Consider the following 20,384-nt stretch of genomic DNA (forward strand, 5'->3'; position numbering starts at 1 on the left):
TCCAAATGTCCTCTTCCATGTCCTTCCTCAGCTCGTCCCCCACTCTGCTCTCATCTTTGTGAGGTTTATGTTTTTAAGAAAGCTATCCAATCATTTGTTCACGCCTGAATTAAAAGGGCTGTGTTCCTCGTTAACTTTGATTGTCAGCTGTTTCGAACCAGACAGAGTGCATGCAGTGGATTTATCCGAGCTTTATCTGCTGGTTGCTGCTGCTGGTAACACTGATGAGAGCCGTGAGAGTGAAGAAAAACCAAAACATTTGGGTAAATGACGCTAAAATGCTCCAGAGCTGAGGGAAGCTGCAGATTCAAATAATAATTCTCTGTGTTTTCATCACTGAGAGATCCTGTTCACATTACATGTAGTCATTTGATCTGGCGTCAGTGTAAAAGTAGTGATTAGAGCAGCTTTTCAGATTTCAGATTCAAAAACAGCCTTTAATGTTTAGTGTTCCTGGGTTTTGTATGGGGAGTTTTGTGCACTCCAAAAACTAGTCTAAAAGCCTGGTTTTGCACAAACTTTTCTAGTTGTCAAGGAGAAACTGGTGTCCAGTGCGTTGTAGGTCATTTTAATTGTAATCTTATTTCTTCTGTTTCCAAAATGTTCCTCTCCTCCTCTCGCTGTCTGCCTGGACTGAAACAAGACTGTCATGACTTCCTTCCATGAAGAGAAACATTGATTTTGGCTCAGCGGGGATCATGCAAAACAGCCTCTCATTAAAATCATAATTAGAACTTGGAAATGGCACATGGGGTTCAACTCTGGGGCGAGCTGAAAATCACTGGAAACTATTAAACTTGCACTTAGCCTTTCACTCCCAAACAAAAGGGTTGTGACATCTCACACAACGTGAGATGAAAGCTAAAAGCAACGTCACATCAGCTGAAGCAGTCTGTCTCCAGCATTATATAGAAGTCTAACTGTTTCTCTCTGCAGAGTCGAGAAAACACACTTTGATGTCTCAGCCTGTCCTGCTTCATCCTTTTTAGTGACCAAACAATTAGTTAATTAGATACTAAAACTTGTGTGTGATATTCATCTTATTGTGAAGGGTAAAAGAAATATGAAAACATGTTAGTATCCTTCTTGACGTATTTTTCAATGTCAAGGGCATTCGTTCTTTTCCACCTGAAGGTCACTGCCGTGCATCATCGTCATCACCCATTCTTACCCAAATACCAAACTACGTCACATCAACTCTAACAATCCTCATAAACTCCCCCCTTAGTTGTGAAGCTCCAGTTCAAACATTAACACACACGCATTCACATAAACATCACACACACACACACACACACACAACCACACACACTCTGCCCTCTCCCTGTCCCCAGCCCTGGTTGCCTTGGAGACAGCTGAGATGGGACCCCATCTCACTACACACCAATAGGGCTGTGTGACTGGTTGGAGAAGAGAGTATGGGATCTTTATCGCCATCTAGCAGCCAAGACAGAGAAAGGCCTTTCATTTTTTTGAAGCCAAGATTCTGCCTAGTAACCCAATATGCTGACTGCTCCTGGTGCTGAAATCCAGACATGAATTTCTGATGAGATGCATAGTACAGTGGGGCTTTGTACAAGATGTAAAGTTCAATATGGTCCCAATAATTTTATGTTATGTATTTTATACAGTTGTGGAAGAAGCATGCGGTTGTTGTACTTCAGTAAAAGTAGTAATACCACAACCTAAAAATACTCCATTATCATTAGAAGACCGTTTGTTTGCATTATACATCATATTATTTAATTATTACATCTGCATTCATGACTGAGTGACAGTGTAAAGTAATTTAATCAGTAAGAGTTCGCCATATTTCATACAATTGCCATATCTTGTGTGTAAAACGTTAATCTGCAAAGTAACAACTAACTATGACTTTACAATAAAAGTACCTCTGAATTGTAATGATATAGACCTGCAGAAGCATATTATGCAAATACTCCAGTGAAGTACAGTACTTAGTTAAATGTACCTGGCTTTCATTATCTTGTAGTATTCTAGAAGAAAGACCAGATAAATGTATTTTACTGTTATGTTTAAGCTCTAGTCTGTTCTGTGATATCATTTCAATATTCTTTTCTGCGTCCTGACACATTTGTCGCATCAGATTTTTCTGTTTTGTTCACCAAACACGTAATCAAACTCAGTACAGCGGGTTTTGAAGCTTTAGTACACACAGCATGTAGATAACATACTTTTACATATGTCTTCCCCCCACAGAATATCACACAATCTGAGACAGCTGGTCAGGAATATACTGCAGTTTATTAATTCTAATAGATGTGTTATATTAAATATTAAAAACATCAAGTAAAAATGGCCACATATATACGGAGCAGCAGAAGCAGGAGTTTGGGCTGAACTGAGCAGGACACTGTTGTGCTTTTAATTTCTACTTGGCTGGGGACAAAAGATAGATAATCCTTGTGCTACACACGTCATATGTGAAACGAAGCCACAGACACACTCAAGTGTTGACCTGTCTCTATGTTAAAGGTTTTAGATAGATACCCTATTCACCATAATGTGAAAGTGCAGTGAGGAATGTCAACAAATTCGTATTAATGTCATTAAAGAGTAACGCTGACCTCTAGTGGGTTAACTTCTCACCTTTCTGCAGTGATGTAGAGGTGTACCTGTTTGTGACCACACCCTGGTTGTGATGCAGGGTTATTCAGCCTGGTGTGAAGTTGCTCTTTAACAAACATAATACTCTGTGCCTCCAGAAAATAAAGAAATCGTTTACACACAGGGCAGGAAACCAGCTTTGTTGTCCACTCTCCACCGCTCGCTGGCCACTTTTATTATCTATTGTCAGCCAAATAGCTCTTCCAAACATTTTTCTAGCACCAAATGATGGTTTGTTGCCAAATGAAGCCTCTAGCAGAGGAGACAAATATACCAGCGGCCGTGGGCTGGTGTCACTTTTCCCACCCTGTTAACACCTGATTGATGCACAATATATCTTGGAACGATCTTCCCATCTAATGAAATTTGAGGTCACTACAGTTTCAGTCTATACCTCAATATCATCTAGTGATATTCATGCGCAGGTGAAAATAAAGCATCTATGCACTGTACCTATTTTAAATGTGAACGATCCCACAATGTGCAGAAACAACCGCCTCGTGCCCTTTGTGCCCAGCAAGACAAATTACCTCTAGCTATCTGTTCTGCCTTGGTCCACAGCGTGTACTACTGTTGAACCCACCTGAAGCATAGTATTGTCATTTAAATGTAGATATAGGCAAGGGTGATTGGAGCTAACACAACAGATCAAAAAGAGATATCACACATACAGTACACTTAACAAAGATCAACATAGAAATAAAAGACAAAAATATCAAGAAATAAACCTCTTCATATGGTAACATAAGATATGGCATATACCGTAGAACTTAGCCTCATGAAACTACTCATTTGCTTTGAAAGAAAACATCCACAAACACTAATTGTGGTGTGGTGGTGATATACTGAAGGTCTTTGTAAACATTCTCTGTTCTAGGCCTCTGATTCTGATTGGTCGGTGGCGACGCTGCCGTTCAGCTCGCCCAGTCCCGTTTGCTCCTGGATGTCGGTCATCTCTCCGACGATGAAGGTTGGCTCCCCTCCTTTGCTGTTGGCCGAGCCGCTGTCCGGCTGCTTGGCCGCCTGGTTGGCCAGCGTGGGTTCTTCATCCAGCCTGCTGGAGATGGACCAGTAGAGGTGAGCGTCGAGTCTGGCTGCAGCCAATGAGAGCTCTCGTGCTGAGCAGGAGGGCGTGTCCACCTTTAGAGAGGGGAGAATTCAAATTCAAATGTCCACTAGATGAAGATATGGGGCAGAGTTACATTATAGTTAAACAAGTAGTTTCACATTAGGGGAAATACACTTATTAGCTTTATTCCTGAGAGTTAGATGACAATAGTACAATATTTGTTAGCTTAGCTTATCTTAGTTTAGGTTAGTGTAAAGACTGGAAACCTGGCCCTGTCTGGACTTGATTGATACTGAAATGACAATGTACTTTATTTGTTTCCTGTATTCCATTTCATACACATTTTATTTGTTATTATTCTATTTCTGCCAAACAGAACCAGAGTGACCATCTTTTAACCAAAGTTTTTTTTGTTGCCTAAACATAATCACATATTAGAGCGTGGACGCTGTATTCCTGTTTGTGCTCTTCTCTGTATGTGTTTCCTGTTGTGTTGGTGTGTGGCACTGGTCCATGCTACAGTATGTACTTGTCCCTACAAAAATAAACACAAAATAATACCTCAGCTAAAGTTCCTGCATTTCCCAGCATGCCTCTCAACAACCCCAAGAGAACAAGCGTGAGAATTCAGTTGTTGGTTATGCATGTGGGTGGAGACAGGAATAGGGATAACAGCTAGAGCCGTTCCAGCTTTCCTCACCAAAAACAATTGCACGTACAGTGCATTCAATGAAAAAATGCAACTGGTGCTTTTGAACTTTAGCCCTATTTTTACATATTTGGGGTTTAAAATGACTGATAGGTACAAAAGGTACAAAGGTATAAAACTTTTGAAATCCATCCGGTAGATTGGTCAACCAGACTTCATTGACATAAACAGTAATTTTACATGGAAGTTGTTGGTTTACCGCAGTCTTGATCAGTTAGTTTGTTTGTGTTAATGTGTGACTTTGGTGTTTTAACGGGTTAGTTCAGATCCAACACAATAACACAAACAAAATAACTGATTGAAGCAGCAGTAGACCAGTCACTCCTGTGTTCAGTGAAGCAAAATTACTGCCTTTGTAAAAAGAATCTGGTGGGTTTGAATAGCACGATACAAAGGATGTTTCTGGTCAATCAAAAAGGATCTTGCCGGTCTATCTCTGTGGAGATCCTTTTGGTAATGTTGACAGACACTTTGAGACAAGTTTTTGTACCTACCAATCATATCGAATCATAAACATGTACAAATAGAGCTCAGGTTTAAAAATAATGGAGTAATTCTATAACAGCAAATACGTGTTTTAGCAAATTTTCTTTAAAAAGTCCGTAGCTGCTCTCTCAGGTTTATAAACAGGTTTTTTATTTTATTATTCATTTAGTTATTTTATTCAATACGAGGCAGCTCCAAATAAAAAAAAAAACCCATATTAGCCTTTGGTTTCTCCTGATCACTCCAGCTTTGAAAGACGTTACCTCAAATGTGTGATGAAAGGCTCCATAGTCAATGTCAAAGAAGCCTTCTGCCAGTAACATCATCGGGCTAAACCGGTGACCCCACAACACCTCCTCCGCTAGATAGGAGCTCCTCGCCTGGCACGTCATCCCTGCACACACAAGCAACACAGGCATACGGTTGAGCATTTGTTCAGGCGATTGTGATACACACAAAGACATAAATAGGATTGCCTGTGCTAAAGCACCACACTTAAGAGTGGCAGAGATGATTCATTTACCCATTTAGTCAAAAAAAATTTTATGGAAATGCTGTCTGTACATGAATATTCTCTGTAGCCCAGTTATGACTGTCAGCGACGTCTTTCTAACCCTCCTCAGCACTAAGGGGATCAATATTTGGAGTGGGCAGAGAGGCCACCTTTACCTCACGGAGACGCTTCATGAATAGCTCTGATACACTGAATACCTGCCAAACAGCGAGGATCAGTTGAGTATCCATCCTCTCAGAATGTATTTGACATAAAGCAATAAGAGAAGGGGATAAAGAAAAGTAGATAAACACGACCCATCCAAATCCCTCCAAGGTACAAGTAATGGGATACTTACTCCTGCCAGACTCTGTTTATATCTGTTTGGATTTTATAGTTTTCAGACAGTGAGACAAGAATAAGTCACAACCATGACTATAACATCAGTGTCAAATTCTGCTTCTTTTCCTACTCAATATTCGGTAAATCCGAACCTCGAAAGGTTTCGATACATTTGGTGAGAAAAAAGACGCTGTTTTGAGTTTTGAGCTTCCGATATGAAAACTGGAAATGTGTTTGAATCCTAAGCCGCAGCAACTAAAACACGACACATGCACGTCACTAAAATCACATTTCAGGCTTTTAACGAATGATTTTTAAGTGTGACTAAAGACAAGTTTGTCCACGAGGCGTCAGTGCCTTGCTCACGGGCAGATGAGTGTTCACTGGCACGCACTGGCTGACGTGGGGATGGATACGGTTGTGGACAGTCTCTCTGCCTGCTAAGACAGCCTGGCGCATGTGATGTAACATTTTTAATCTTCTCTCAATAAAAAAGAATGTAACATTTTAAAAGACTGATCCTCGAGTTAACAGTTAAGAGATGAGAACAAACAGTATGAGAACATCCCTTCAGAAACATCTCGCTCCAGCGATTTCTCTCCTGTTTTGCTCCCTGTTACATAACACTTTGACTTATACACGTATATTTAAATACATATGTATATTTCTGCCATATTCATAACACTGTAAAGCTCTAAAAGCTTCCTGAAAGACAGTGAAGAGACAAAACAACAGCAGATCTCAGACATCCTGGAAGGGGAATTCATTTTCTAATGGACAGTATTGGAGAGGGTTTACTTTCTGTAAACCAGTGGTGATATTCCTGTAATATCAGACAATTGCATGCATCTGCAAGATTAATCTCCTAATGCTCTGTTCTTGTTGTTGCAGCAAAACATGCATTTACAACACAGAGGCCATTAGAACTCTACAGTCAAATTGAATTGCAGGGTATTTATTTCCCATTCAATACAGTGCTGTTATTATGTTTTGTAACAGTCTTATCATTTTAAATCACAAAAAATCGCCCTCAACGAATCATGTAAAACCTTTGAGTAATAGAATATTGTTGATGGTATTGTTTATATAACCTGTAATTTAATACATTTCAAACGGTAATTATCATCAGCTCACTATAGCTGCACTTATTTTTGTCACTCTTTCCAGTGGCTAACCATGGATTCATTCACTGCATGATGATTTTTTGCCCACATTTTCATTTCATATGCAAACATGTACATAAATTCCTGCTCAGTCATTTTTATGTTGCATTTTTTGATTGTTTTTTTTTTCCATCTTGAGCCACGCTACATTTTTGTTGTTTGCATTACTTCATGCATCATTATATTTAACCCTTTTCTCACCAGTTGCCTCCACCATTCCCTCCAGGATGACCACGATCTCAAAGTCCTCCTTCTCCAGCTGGGCCTGAGACATGTCCCAGAAGGGTGAATGTGTGTCGATCTCATGGGAGATCACCAGCGGCGAGACCAGGAAGAGACGATCGTCGCCTGTCTCGAAGCCCACGCTGATGTCTGTCTGGTCCAGCGGGATGAACTCACCTGACGGAGACAACAAAACGGGAGGTGAGGAAAAGGAGGGGAGGAGACCGAGTTTAGATGGGAGATTTCCTTTAATGATTACCACAACGATTGTATCAAAGTTAAAAGGAAGATCCTCCTGTTTGGATCATAACAGCATAATCACAGGCTGCTCGATCATTCTTGATTATCTAAAAGCAGTTGAGTACAAAATTCTGCTTTTAAAGGGAAATAACGTTTTAAAAATCGACTAATTTGAAGAAACAAGACTTCTCATAAATAAGCTGTAGGTCATTTGCAGTTGTAGTAGAGGTATTGTAGTTGTCATAGTGGAAACAGTACTAATCGTATAAGTTGTAGCAGCAGATGTGGTGTAGTAGTAGCAGGGATTGATACCAAAACCCCTGTATTCAACAGACCGTAGGACTGAAGAGCTCCAAAGTTACCTGTTTTATTGGTACTATTAGCGTTTTGGTGTAATTTATTATCACGCTGCAGCCTCTCCCCTGCTTTCTGTGTCGGGGATGAACTCCTCCACTCACACACACACACACACACACACCTTGTAAAATTAGCTGCTGGCTGAGACAAACCAGCCGTAGCTGCAGGCTGTGAATCACCTCAGCAGCAGAGGGAGCAGGACAGAGGACTGAAGCTGTCTGTGCTCTTTAGTCTTCCTAAATTATAGTTTGTTTCCAGTGATAAATACAATTTATTTTATTTACATTCAAGATTTGTTTCCAGTGAGGTATTATTGAGTTTATTAGGTGACTCTGACATTGACTGTGACATTTAGTTATATTCAAAATGTTCAACTCTAACCCTGATCTGAATTTATTCTTCTTTAAAACAATATATTTTAAAAAACAGATTTAGTGATGAGAAAGAACTGATACGAGTATCAATAAGGAACTGAACCATCGATGTGAGTAGTATTATCAATAGAATCCTAATGATACCCATCCCTATGTGGTGGCCTTCGTAGCAGCCTCACCTTCCTGAGTCTGTTTGGACTTGATGAGCTTGGCCCTCATGTTGGCCCCGACGATGTGGGAGCTCCGAAGGTCGCCCACCCTGAACATCAGACAGAGCTTGTCGTCTCTCAAAGAGATGACGGCGTGTTTGGAGAACACCAGCGTCTCGGCCCGTTTGTTGGGCTGCGAGATCTTCACGAACATACAGCCGACCTGCACGGAGAGGAGGGAGGGGACGGTGACGGGGGGGGGGGGAGGAAGCAAGGCGGACAGAGCGGGTGCAAAAGGCTCAGATAGTTTCAGTAAGCTTTCCTGTTATCGCAGAGGTTTACTGAAAAATAAATAAATAGATGATAAATCCCTTTCCATAATTAACACCGGCATTCATTCAGTAACATTCATCATGAGCGCTGAAGAAGATTGTTCGTTTTTATTCAGTAGAACTTGCTATTTCTGGTTTCAGTGTTTAAAAACAGTAGTGACACTTAGATTAACCTCTGACCTCAATCATTTTTAATATGCATAGAAAAGCAGCCCACATTTCCATCCATTGCTAATATGGCTTGTTGCCAGTTCGCAGTCATGCATAAACATGATCCTGCTTGGACATCAGTGTATGGATTCGTCCTCATCAAAAGAATGCTTACTTAGTGGGGGGGGGAGGGGGGGTCTAGCTTCATCAGCACTTTCAAAGTAAATATTCTTTTTCAGGAAGCACACCATCTGCACTGAATTAGTGCCATTTCATCTGCTGACTTAAACTAATCACTTCTGATTAAAATGTAAGTATATTCATATACACGCTTGCCTTGTCCATGAACGTTGGTTGTTATTGTGAGAAAGAGAGGAGGGACTCACACCAAGTACATCCTTATCCAAGGACTGAGAAAGCTACAGACAGGCGTTTCTTATAGTATTTTCTGAACTCAGAAGTACAAAACTATGTTGTACTAAATGAAGATGAGACTTCTGGTCTTCTGTATCTCAGTGTTTGGTTCCTACTAACTTGATAGTGGTTATTTATTTTAAATTACTGAAGAGTGAAGAGGAAGGAGGAGAAGAAAATCAACCATGACGCTGCACTGTATTCATGCATACATTGTTCTCTCCACGGCTCAGACAGTATTTACATGTGCTTTTCTATTTGTTTTAGCTTACTTAGGTTCCAGTTTGCCAAATCAGATCATTTGAACATGTGCTTTTTATTTTTCTGTAACCAGCCTGCAAAATATTCTGAATCTGACCGTTTTAGCCATGACTAACTACCAGTGATTTGTACATTTCTCAGCTCACCATGAAGGCGTTGACCATTGAGCCCAGTATAGCTTGCAGCAGCAGCAGCATGGTGCCCACTGGACACTGGTCGGTGATGACGCGGTGGCCGTAGCCAATGGTGGTCTCTGTCTCGATGGAGAAGAGGAAGGCCGAGATGAAGCCGTTGACATTGTTGACGCACGGCGTCCACGTTTCATCCTCCAGATGGTCCAGATCACCCCTTGGGAAGAAAAGAAGGGCGTGTGAATGTGTGAGAAAAGGGATGGGGGGAGGTGACAAAGTGGGTGTCAAGAGGAAAAAATAGACAGAGAGCGAGATGATTTATATCTTTAGAACGGAGGTGCAGAAATACGACAACTTATCTTTTCCTTTATGTTTGCATTTACCTCCTTTTCAACTAATTCTGATAATGGATGAAATGTAATCTTCATATTAACCATAATGATTAACCTAACATTCATGCAGCCCCTTTTTCTCGATGCTGCAAAAACTTTTTCCATCATATTTCATCACATATGCAGCATCTTTTACTATATGAGGTTTTTTCAGTCCTGTTCCACAAAGAGTCTGCAGATTTTCCGTCAATCTGTTCACTACACAGGCTAATGCCCCTGATTAACACAGCTCCAGCCAGAGGAGGAGAGCTAATTAATGAAAGTGGTGTTAAGTAATTTATATAATCTATGACTTTTATTGACCTGTGTTGGTGACCAAGGAATTGCAGCAACACCGACAGCTCTCTGGCACCGCCTAAGGTGGCCTGTAATTGATATAAAGAGGTCACTATTTTACGAGACAAATACGTTAGCTAATTAGAGCGGGGATCCAGCAGACACATCTTGTGAGGAGGTAACACATCATGAAGACATACGCCGTAATATTAATACTGCTTTGTCATCTGTTTTTTCGGCTGAAAAAGTTTTAGCCTTCGTTGCAGAAATGTCTGGCAACATTGGTCGCTCACCCTCAGCATCGCCCTCCATCTTTGAATAGTTAGCCTCATGATGATTTCTTTAGAGGAATAGTTTGAAATTTTTGCGAAATGTGTTTTTTTAAATGTTTATTATGTTTTTCTCCTGCTGTAGAAAATGGATGGAGGGATGGATGGATGATGTTTTCACTTTCTTACCAAGAGTTTGATGAGAAGATCAATACCACGTATTCTTAGCTTAACACAAGGACAGGAAACATGGAAGCTTGCCTTCCCTGGTTCAGCTGCCAGCACCTTTAATGATCACTAATTAACATGCTGCACTTGACCATCTCCATCTCCAATCTGAAGCTTCATATTTACTGTTCAGACCATTGACTGTATGAAGAACGGGTCTGAAAAGTGAAGCCAATGCTGAGGAGCCTTAAATCTGTACTCTCTCTAATGGCCAGCAGGGGGCAACTCCACTGGCTCCAAAAAGAAGTGGGATTGTATGGAAGTCTATTCATTACCTCAGTAAACACTTCTCTAATGAGTTTATGATCTCAGTTGTTAGTTTCAAGTCTTCTTCAACACAGCACCATGTTCATTTTGTAAATTATACTCCCATTTAGAGGAATATAGACAAGAATGATTTAGGGTGGCGCGACCTGGGTGACAGCCTCCAAACCAAGATGGCGGCGCCCATTAAGCCACATTCAAGGCTTCAAAACGGAGGCCCACAAACCAGCAGGTGACGTCAGGGTGGCTACATCCACTTCTTATACACAATCTGTGATACAGACATGAGAGTGGTGTCAGTCAACACATCTAACTCTTGGCAAACTGGCGAATAAACTCAATCCCTAAAATATCAAACCTCTTTTAAGCAGCGAGGAGGAGGAGGATGGAATAGAGTGCACAGCTGAGGAAAGCCCTGTTCTTGGTAATATAAGTGCAAGTGATTTTTTAAAATCAAATACTCTTGTCACTTTGCACAATTGGACTTTCGATTGTGCTCATAGTCAGTGGGAACTGTCGTAGCAACTGTCGTGTTCAAGCAGAGTGAAAATCTACTGATTCCTCTGTGGCTCAGGACTGACTGAAGACTTAAAAAAATTCAAATAGACTTGTTCCACACCCTTGCTCAACAATCTTACCTACAGTAGGCTATGAGGTACCAGATGGCCCCAAAGAAGAGCCATGTGACAGCGTAGGCCATGACGAAGACAAAGAGCGAGCAGCGCCAGTTGAGGTCCACCAGCGTGGTGAAGATGTCAGTCAGGTAGCGGTAAGTCTCCCGCATGTTACCGTGCTGCACATTGCAGCGCCCGTTCTTCTCCACATAGCGCTGTCTCTTACGCCGGGTCCGGGCTGGTGTAGGGATGGGGTGACAGGGCACCAGGTGAGACAGGGGAGGGAGGAAAGAGAGGGAGAGTTTGAGTAAAAAAAGAGAAGACAATATGTGAGGCTGATAAATGGGAGATCTTCCTCTAGTGGAAAATAGAAGCATGTATGAGTTTAGATGCTTTTCTATGCTTTAAACTAGGTTGAAGATGAGTTGTCTTATTTTCATAACCCTCAGTTACAAGAAACCCCTTCAAAACCTCTTAGAAAACTTCTACAAGGCTGCCTTTCTAAATTTCTAAAATGTTTTGCTGCTGGAAGATCCAACTCTGACTGTAGTGTTAAATGAAGGCACGTAGTGAAACAGGAAGGTGTCAGGAGACAAAACTACTTAGAGAGATGCCGCGTGTCCCAGAGGAAAGTCAGGCTGGTGAAGAAGGGATACCAGAAATGCGAAGAGACAGGTGAGGGAAAAAAAGAGAGGAGATGAAGCACGACGGGACAACGTCATCAAACGCTCGGAGAAGAAAAGCTACAAGATCAGACTTCAGTTAATGTACAATCCAGAAAACAGCTGATGGTGTTTGTTCTTTGTAGAGAGTCTATTCACTGTGGGTGCACCCAGCTAGAACTTAGATTATGACACAGGCAGGGTGCAAAACTATTGACAACAACAATGGATATCAATCAGTGTGCGTCACACCCTATAGAGCCATATGTGAATGTTTAAAGGAATAGTTTAGCCCAAATTGTCGGTCTCTCTTAGTCTTTTCTGCCTTTAGATTTCTCGCTGTACGGAGATATTTTCGGCCACACTGATGACTCTGGAAAAAAAAAGTGTTTGCTCTTTGAGAAAATGACACCAAACCTGGCATCTGCTACTGATGTTTTTGAAAGATCCACTCTAGCATAACTGTAAAACTGTCCCGTTTTGTGCTTTTGCAGGTGGTGTTCTGCGACAATGAGCGTCCAATTCTTTAATTAACCACTTTTAGGTTTTAGGGCTGATTCACAGCTGACAGGAGAGAAACTGGAGCAAGAAGAAGAGCAGAACTACTGGAGACGCCTAATGAAAAAACGGGAAAGACTGTCAAAATCACTGAGGGATGAAGCAAGGTCCAAATCAGAGGAGATTCACAACCATCGCAAGACAGATGGGGAGGAGAAGGAGGTGCGTACGTCCAGTCAATGCGCAGCATGTGTGTGTGGAGTGAGGAGAAAATGTTGATCTGGATTCCAGAGTCAGTCAATAGCTCCCAAGTATTCAGTAATGATGTGCTTGCAGCCTTCATTGACTTTTCTCCTGACGTAAATGGAGCGAACAGAAAGCAGCCATAACATGAAACATTTATTTCATCAGTAAATATTCCATCAAGGACAGGAAGTCACATGGAGAGTCACTCACCCCAGCCGAATCTCCCCCTCTCCTTCTCCGTCCCCTGGGGCTTCTTCCTGGTCTGATTGGCTTTGGCCTCCCGCTCAGCCAGCTTGGCCTGGAATGACCTGTTGACCTTGGCCGAGGGCGGAGGGGACGGCGCCGTCTCTGTGGTGACGACGTGGCCCAGCTCCTCCGATAGGTTGAAGACTCCGGTGGAGGCGGTGGCCTCTGTGGCCACCTCCACTTCTTCCCCTTCCCCCTTGTCCTCCACAGGGAGCGAGAGGGAGTCCGGGCGGGAGGGGAAGACCGAGTTCTCCAGCGCCATGGCCTGTGTGTGTGTGTGTGTGTATATGTGTGTGTGTGTGTGGCAAGTGTATTAGCGTTTTATTGATATCCTCCCTATGGCAGACTCTGTGCAGTGGCTATTGATTGGACCATTTGTTTGCTTGGCTGAAGCCTGGAATATAGAAGGAGAAGACAATGATCTGTCACAATTACTCACTAACAAATGATGCTGAAAACAAATAGGAGCTACTTTCCAACCTCTTTCTCCTTTTAAACTCTTACTTTTGTCTTTTCTGCAAAAACAACAAGGCCTGCGTTGCTTGCCATACAGGTTTAACTTCCTGTCTCTGCCCGTTTCATCATTTCATCCCTTTTAAAAGCGCAATGAAGCACAAAAAATGAAGAAGGAAATCCCAGTGTTGTAGATGAATCTTGCACTGTTTTGTGAGCCTTTGGAACGAGACGTGAAGGGAGAACAGATTTTGCCTTCGAATCCTGGAGCCTAATCCTGGAGCACAGTGTGGAATATGCACATCAGGGCCACTTTTACTGGTTTGCATGTTTCATAAAGCACCTTAGGGTGTGTGTGTGCGCGTGTGTGTGGTCCATGCGTGTGTGTTGTATAAGTGCTGTGTTAAATGTGGTTGATTTATGCTAAAGGCCCGCTGAGATTTCTTACATAAGTCTAATACAAGTCTAAGAAGTGAGTTAAATATAAATGTGGACACTGAGAATATGTGCACAGTAAAATGGAGTCCTAGCCCTCTGTTGCCTTGGCTGATGTGCGTCTGTTTGGACAATTGGCGGACGGACGCAAGAGGAGACTGATGGTGACAATCAAGATGACGCACGACGCCTGATGGATGGCTCAGAAATAGGCTCTATTAAAGGGCGTCTGTCCGCCAGCCAATAGGCTACAGAAACCAAAAGGCTAAGCTGGTGGATTAATGTCAGACAGCTACGGATGAAAACAGTCTTACCTGCTCAGCGTAGCAACTTGTAGACGTGGTAGACTTGATGTTTTATCATAAGAAAAGCGAAAATCGGGTCCAAGAACGAACCGCAGTTGGCAGCCTTGGTCCAATGACTCCCATTTCTGGTGTTTACCAGCGACGCAGCATCAGTTCACTCCTGTTCGCTTTTCCAGGAAAACAAAGACCACCTCGATCCGATCCCACCACTCAGCATTCACAGTAAATAAATAATAATAATAAAAGAAAAGAGCGAGCGCCTCGTCCGCTCGATGATCAAGCATAAAAATGACATCTGCGTGTAAAAATCAGCAACGTTTGCAGGACATGTGTCGGGCAGTGGACATGCGAAATGGAGGCAACAGGATAACCCGGCAGCGCGGAGAGCTCCATCATCTGTGCCTCTGATGGAGTCAGTCAGGTGTGGAGCCACTGAGCGGCGGAGGATGCTGTCATCAGCCCAGCCCCTACCGGCCCTGCCTGCCTGCCTGCCTGCCTGCCTCACACTCTCCTCACCCCTTACAGCAGAAGGGACAGTCCTCTCCCCCCTCTTCCTCCTCTCCTGCCAGACCCTCAGCATCTGCACACACTGCACACACGAGGAAACGCAACGGCCTTTCTGCGAAATGATCATGTAATAACATAGACATCTCGCGTTTGTATAGAAAATAACTGACAATACAATTTAAGCTCGCTTATTTTTATTTAGGGCAATTTTATTTCTGTATTTTTGGCAGTGAAAATGAATGGGATTATCATTCAGACTCCTTAAAACCTGACGGATTTTATTTATGGAGCTGTTTTTTTTTTTTTTCATTAATGGAGCAACGTATCGTGATATCAGACACAGTCACGAGCTGCATTGTATTATGAATGGCATCAATGACTTGGTTATAAGTAGCGTCATTTTCTGTAGCTGCTGTGCGGCCGCCGGCCTCTGGGTGGCGGTATATGCGCTCACCGCGGCCGGCACAGTCCTCCTTTTCCAAGATGTCGGTGTACGGGCCAGTGGTGAAAATTCACCCCGTTGTTCTCGCTTCTATCTGCGACTCCTACGAGAGGAGAAATGAGGGAGCGAGTCGTGTGATCGGGACCCTGTTGGGTGAGCAGAAAGCAGACATGTTTGTCCTTCGTTGGCTGAACCGCCTTCTTATAAAACCGCTGATGAAGAGCTAATAGCTAGCTAATAGTTAGCTTACCTGCTAACGCACGCTGGCTTGGTTCACTAGTGGCTAACCTGGTTTAGCTACAGCTGGCTAGCGTTAGCCGCTGTTAGTTAGCCAGCTAGCAGCATCACTTGTAACAGCTGGCTGTCCGTTTAAACCGCCTCACTGTTGAAAACATTGACTATCTGCCAAACCAGACAACCTTTTCTGATACATTAATTTATTGATATAATGTGTAGCATCCCGGTTTGAATGTTGTTATTAGCCGACGTTGATGGTTCGTCACCATTACCTCTTGTTAGCTAACAGTGTGAAGGCGGCTAGCTTAATAATAATAATGCCTCGATTGTATCGTTTGTTCTTCTTAGGTACCATTGACAAGCACTCTATTGAGGTGACCAACTGCTTCTCTGTCCCCCACAATGAATCTGAGGATGAGGTACGTTTTTAAACTCACTAACTAATAATTTGATGATGATTCATTACTGTGTTGTTAGCCACCTCCTGAGTGATTTATCATCATAGACACAAGAGGTAGATAAGACATGTATTAAAAACTTAAAACTGAATATGCATAACTGTACTAATATTCTTACCCCAGTAGATGTAGTATATTGGAGTCTTGTATTGGTATGACAAAGTGCCTTAGTGGATTTGCATAGAAATTATTACAGGATCTTGTCCTGCATTATTTGAAGATGTTTTAAAGGCTGGCAAGTTCACCGCCAGACATCTCAACTCTTTGTGGAGGAAAAATGAAGGACATTTTGTTACACTTGCACAATACCTGTAGAATTCCTGCATGTCTCCTCACAACTGAAGCATATTCCTATGGTACTTTTATTGGAGGGGAGAATTAGCTATCTACAGATATTTTGTACAGAAATTGAACATCTGTCCATTTTTTAGACTTGCATTGTTGTAGGTAATTGCATTGTAAAAGAGAGGAGATATCTTAAAAAGAAGGATCCTTGTGTCAGATATTATCCTCTTTATCATCAGGTCGCTGTGGACATGGAGTTTGCTAAGAACATGTACGAGCTCCACAAGAGGGTGTCACCCACTGAGGTCATCGTCGGATGGTGCGTTAGTCAATTAAATTTGAAATGTAAAAGACGGAATTGGAAAAAAGAAAACAACAACACACCTTTTCTCCCCACATTGATGTCTGTCCTCACAGGTATGCCACCGGCTTTGACATCACAGAGCACTCAGTGCTCATTCACGAGTACTACAGCCGCGAGGCCACCAACCCCATTCACCTGACCATGGACACGGCGCTGCAGAGCGGCAAGATGAACATCCGTGCCTACGTCAGGTCGGCTGATCATAGACTCGTTGTTTATTGTTCAACTACAGACTTGAGTGTGTGTGTTTGAATGTGCTTGTGTATCCCCTACACAGTGCCCAGATGGGTGTGCCAGGAAAGACGGTTGGTGTGATGTTCACCCCATTGACTGTCAAGTATGTCTACTATGACACTGAGAGGATAGGCGGTAAGAATACAAAGAATAAAGGAAGAAGACAGTTTGGAAACAAATGCTTTCTAACTAAATATCTGTGACTGAAGTTGTGCTTTTTTCCCCCAATGTGTCATGAGGGGAAATGTGTCGGTCGCTGTGTCTAAAAGAATGTGTTCATGTCAATAAAAACTCAACTTTGATCCTGCCAATAATATTCGTTTATATTTCCAGAAAATGTACTTTTTTTTTTTTTTTACTTTGTCTCAGTGCTTTACTCTTTCTTACTGTACGCTCTCATCTGTTTGTTGCAGTCGATCTCCTGCAGAGGACACGCTTGGCTCCGAGTCGCACCAAGGGGCTAACCTCTGATCTGTCCCAGGTAGCAGGCTCTGCAGCCAGGGTCCAAGACATGCTTGCCACTATGCTTTCTTACATTGAGGATGTGCTGGTGAGTACCAGAACAAATGTAATGACTGTGTGACTCAAATCGGATGTGATTGTTTCCATATCTACAGGATGATGAAGCAACACCTCCAGCTTTTGGTCCAGCTATTCCACTTTGTACCAGGCTGTTGTGGCCACAGCTCATTTGTGAAGTAATCAAGTTTAACACTGACAGTGGCTGTAAAGTTAATGCTGTTTAATCTGTTTCAGTCTGGCAAAGTGGCAGCAGATAACAGCGTGGGCCGCTTCCTGATGGACCTGGTCAACAAGGTTCCCACCATCTCAGCCGAGGACTTTGAGAACATGCTCAATTCCAACATCAACGTAAGTGCTCCCCATCAACCAGAAAGCTGGATTTTTTTTACATTAATTTCTCATTAACAGAGAACTAAGACTTTTGTGAGCACTGCTGACGGCTGTTCTACCTCATTACATTTAGTGCATCTCCTTCAGCCTCCCATTCATTATTTACTTGCTCCACTCTTGGCTTGTTCTTAACACACTGGTACACTCGCATTGATTACAGGAAGCATTTAATTAGACTTTTCTAATGTTCGTGCTCTCCTGGCGTCTAGTGCTTCTTTACTTAGCTCTTGTCAAGCCATCCACAGCCATCTGAGGAACGCAGTTATGTCTGTAGTCAGGAGTCTGCCTTTCTGACCTTGCAGGCCTCGACTTTTGTTTCCTTGTGTTGCTGTTAAAGGAGCATTAACATGTTTTACTGACTCATTTTTACTACGACTAAGATCGTAATAAAATGTAAATGCTGTGTTGTCATTGCAGGACCTGTTGATGGTGACCTACCTGTCTAACCTCACTCAAGCACAGATTGCTCTAAATGAGAAGCTGGTCCTGCTCTGAGGGGGATTCCTTCAAAGTGATTCATATTTAATTTTTGTATACTTTTTTTTTTTTTTTTGGCTGAGATGAATAAAGATGTTAAACAGTCTCACAGTGTTCACTCGTGTGACAAAAATCGTCCTCCTGCAATTTGGTTTTTCACGAATGAATAATTAAGAGGATATGTTGGTGTCGTAATCTGGCTTTTTGAATAGATATTCCAAATAATTGTTTCAATATCATATAATTAGCTTATTATTGTAATCATTTGGTCGATAAATTGTAATAACGTGCTATTTTCAAAGACAATGAAGTAAATTCTCACAGTTAGGAAGCTGGAACCATCAACTGATTCTTAAAACATTTGCTGATTATTTTTATTTTGATTGTTTCATCTGTAGTTTATTTGTATTTATCATGTGATGTTTACGGCTCTCGACATAGAACTAAGGCTATTACACTTGACAGTCCAAAACCAACAAGTGCCAAGATTTTAATGTTAAGCCAGTTGCTGTTTTTTTCAATTAATTCTCTGCATAAATATACATTCAAATCAGAAGCAGAAGTTAATCATTCAAGTTGCATGTGACAGGCCATGCCCGGCCTGAGTTAATGTGAAGCTTAGTGCAAAAAGTGGGCATGAGCGAGTCACACACACCACATACAGCCTGTCAGGTAGCATATGGCAGTCTACAGTGTCAAGAAAGACTGCTGTTTTATTGCTGAGCTGCTGTAGAGGAGCACTTGGATCCTCAGGGCTTGGTTCCTGAGTCGGGGCCTTTTTCAGCTTTGCTTTGGGACTTGAGCATCTTCTCCACGGCGGCGTAGCTCTGCACCAAGCGGTCGTACACGGAGTCTCCGGTTGACTTGGCGATGGCCGCCGCCTGCTCCGGGTAGTAGAGGGAGGCGCTCACGGTCACCAGGCCCGTCGGGTAGATCAGCTTTTTAATCCTGGAGCCTCTGGCGAGAAACAGCCCGAGGACACCGGTGAAGCCGATGACTCCTGCCCGGGGATAGAAGTCCTTCGGCGGGTTCTTCAAGTAGTCATATGTGTCATTCCCAAAGCGGGCGGCGCTTTGAACTTTGGGTTTAATTTTGCTCAAGGTGTCCTGACACCAACCCGTAAAAGGCTCTACTGACTTCCTGACGGTGGCGACACTCCGCTCCAGTCGACCTGCCTCAGGCTGCACACACCGGGACGTCTGCGGAGGAGCCCCGTACAGAGACAAGTCGTCCAGGTGAAGCTGCACCGGGGCGACCGCCTCCTTCTCTCCGTCTCCGGCTGCAGCAAAGACGGTGATCGGCAACAAACTCACAGCTCCCGGCATGGCACTACCTGTCACCTTCAACATGATCCCTGCGGGCCATGCATTCACTACGGTGTCCACGGAGGGACATAACCACTTCTCGAAGCAGTAATCACACCGTAATAACTCTTCTAGACAGGGTTTATGTATTAGTGATTGTTAATGAACTATAGATACACACTGGCTGTTAGGATATTATAGTTCTATCATTATATATGTGTTATTTAATGGTTATTTAATAGCCTCATGGTTACTGTGAGGTACTTCAGTATTCTGTTTTACACCTCTATACTTTCTCTATCTGACAGTTTATTTGCGGATCACCCTTTTAAACAACAATGCCTTGTTAAAAATTAAAATGAACAAATTAAATAAAAATAAATATTTGTTAAGTACAGTGTACAACAGAATGTGAAGCAGTTAAAACGAGCCCCACATCAACTAACAGTTACATATTAATGTATCAGTAATGATGTTCTGATTGGATATAATAACATTATACACAAACAGGATTTCTACATAAATACACACATTTTGAATTCAGAATTTTTGCTTAATTTGTATATTCTTTGGAGTGATTTATTATCTGTTGAGTATTAATTTATTACTATGATTACTTTATTTTGAATATGTCCGAGAGGTTTGATTAGCATTTGTGTATGTGTGTATGTGTTTTTTTAAATTTTTTTTTAATGTATTTTTCCAGTTAATAAGATCGCTGTGAGTGCTGCGTTCACTTTAAGGGCCTCGGTCTAA

At 42.3% G+C, this 20,384-nt stretch overlaps 3 protein-coding genes across 3 annotated transcripts; 1 reads left to right on the forward strand and 2 right to left on the reverse strand.

Moving 5' to 3' along the window:
* Positions 1–3,465: 3,465 nt before the first annotated feature.
* On the reverse strand, positions 3,466–13,477 carry kcnj9 (potassium inwardly rectifying channel subfamily J member 9). Its single transcript, XM_070844468.1, has 7 exons — positions 13,180–13,477; positions 11,588–11,801; positions 9,536–9,737; positions 8,263–8,455; positions 7,092–7,289; positions 5,156–5,286; positions 3,466–3,768 (listed from the first exon to the last, which is right to left on the reverse strand). The coding sequence occupies exons 1-7, from the start codon at positions 13,475–13,477 to the stop codon at positions 3,502–3,504; spliced, it is 1,503 nt and encodes a 500-aa protein (XP_070700569.1). The 3' UTR covers positions 3,466–3,501.
* A 1,903-nt stretch (positions 13,478–15,380) lies between these two features.
* On the forward strand, positions 15,381–18,430 carry eif3f (eukaryotic translation initiation factor 3, subunit F). The gene is made up of 8 exons (XM_070845332.1): positions 15,381–15,510; positions 15,943–16,013; positions 16,577–16,656; positions 16,755–16,892; positions 16,979–17,070; positions 17,349–17,485; positions 17,692–17,805; positions 18,265–18,430. Exons 1-8 carry the CDS (start codon positions 15,399–15,401, stop codon positions 18,340–18,342), a joined length of 822 nt encoding a protein of 273 aa, XP_070701433.1. The 5' UTR covers positions 15,381–15,398; the 3' UTR covers positions 18,343–18,430.
* Positions 18,431–18,782: 352 nt separating this feature from the next.
* On the reverse strand, positions 18,783–19,694 carry LOC139214469 (MICOS complex subunit MIC26-like). The gene has a single exon (XM_070845333.1). It carries the CDS (start codon positions 19,671–19,673, stop codon positions 19,074–19,076), a length of 600 nt encoding a protein of 199 aa, XP_070701434.1. The 5' UTR covers positions 19,674–19,694; the 3' UTR covers positions 18,783–19,073.
* Positions 19,695–20,384: the final 690 nt, after the last annotated feature.

This window comes from Pempheris klunzingeri, chromosome 15, assembly GCF_042242105.1.
Source record: "Pempheris klunzingeri isolate RE-2024b chromosome 15, fPemKlu1.hap1, whole genome shotgun sequence".
Classification (NCBI taxonomy): Eukaryota; Metazoa; Chordata; class Actinopteri; order Acropomatiformes; family Pempheridae; genus Pempheris; species Pempheris klunzingeri.

Excerpts from the sequence above, each read along its gene's own strand:
- kcnj9 (XM_070844468.1), bottom strand. The coding sequence starts at position 13,477 with ATGGCGCTGGAGAACTCGGTCTTCCCCTCCCGCCCGGACTCCCTCTCG. Across the intron at positions 11,802-13,179 it reads GAGGGGGAGATTCGGCTGGG|CCCGGACCCGGCGTAAGAGA; the intron begins GTGAGTGACTCT and ends TCCCTACACCAG. Across the intron at positions 9,738-11,587 it reads TACCTCATAGCCTACTGTAG|GGGTGATCTGGACCATCTGG; the intron begins GTAAGATTGTTG and ends TTTCTTCCCAAG.
- eif3f (XM_070845332.1), top strand. The coding sequence starts at position 15,399 with ATGTCGGTGTACGGGCCAGTGGTGAAAATTCACCCCGTTGTTCTCGCT. Across the intron at positions 16,657-16,754 it reads ACTGAGGTCATCGTCGGATG|GTATGCCACCGGCTTTGACA; the intron begins GTGCGTTAGTCA and ends CTGTCCTCACAG. Across the intron at positions 17,806-18,264 it reads TGCTCAATTCCAACATCAAC|GACCTGTTGATGGTGACCTA; the intron begins GTAAGTGCTCCC and ends TTGTCATTGCAG.
- LOC139214469 (XM_070845333.1), bottom strand. The coding sequence starts at position 19,673 with ATGTTGAAGGTGACAGGTAGTGCCATGCCGGGAGCTGTGAGTTTGTTG.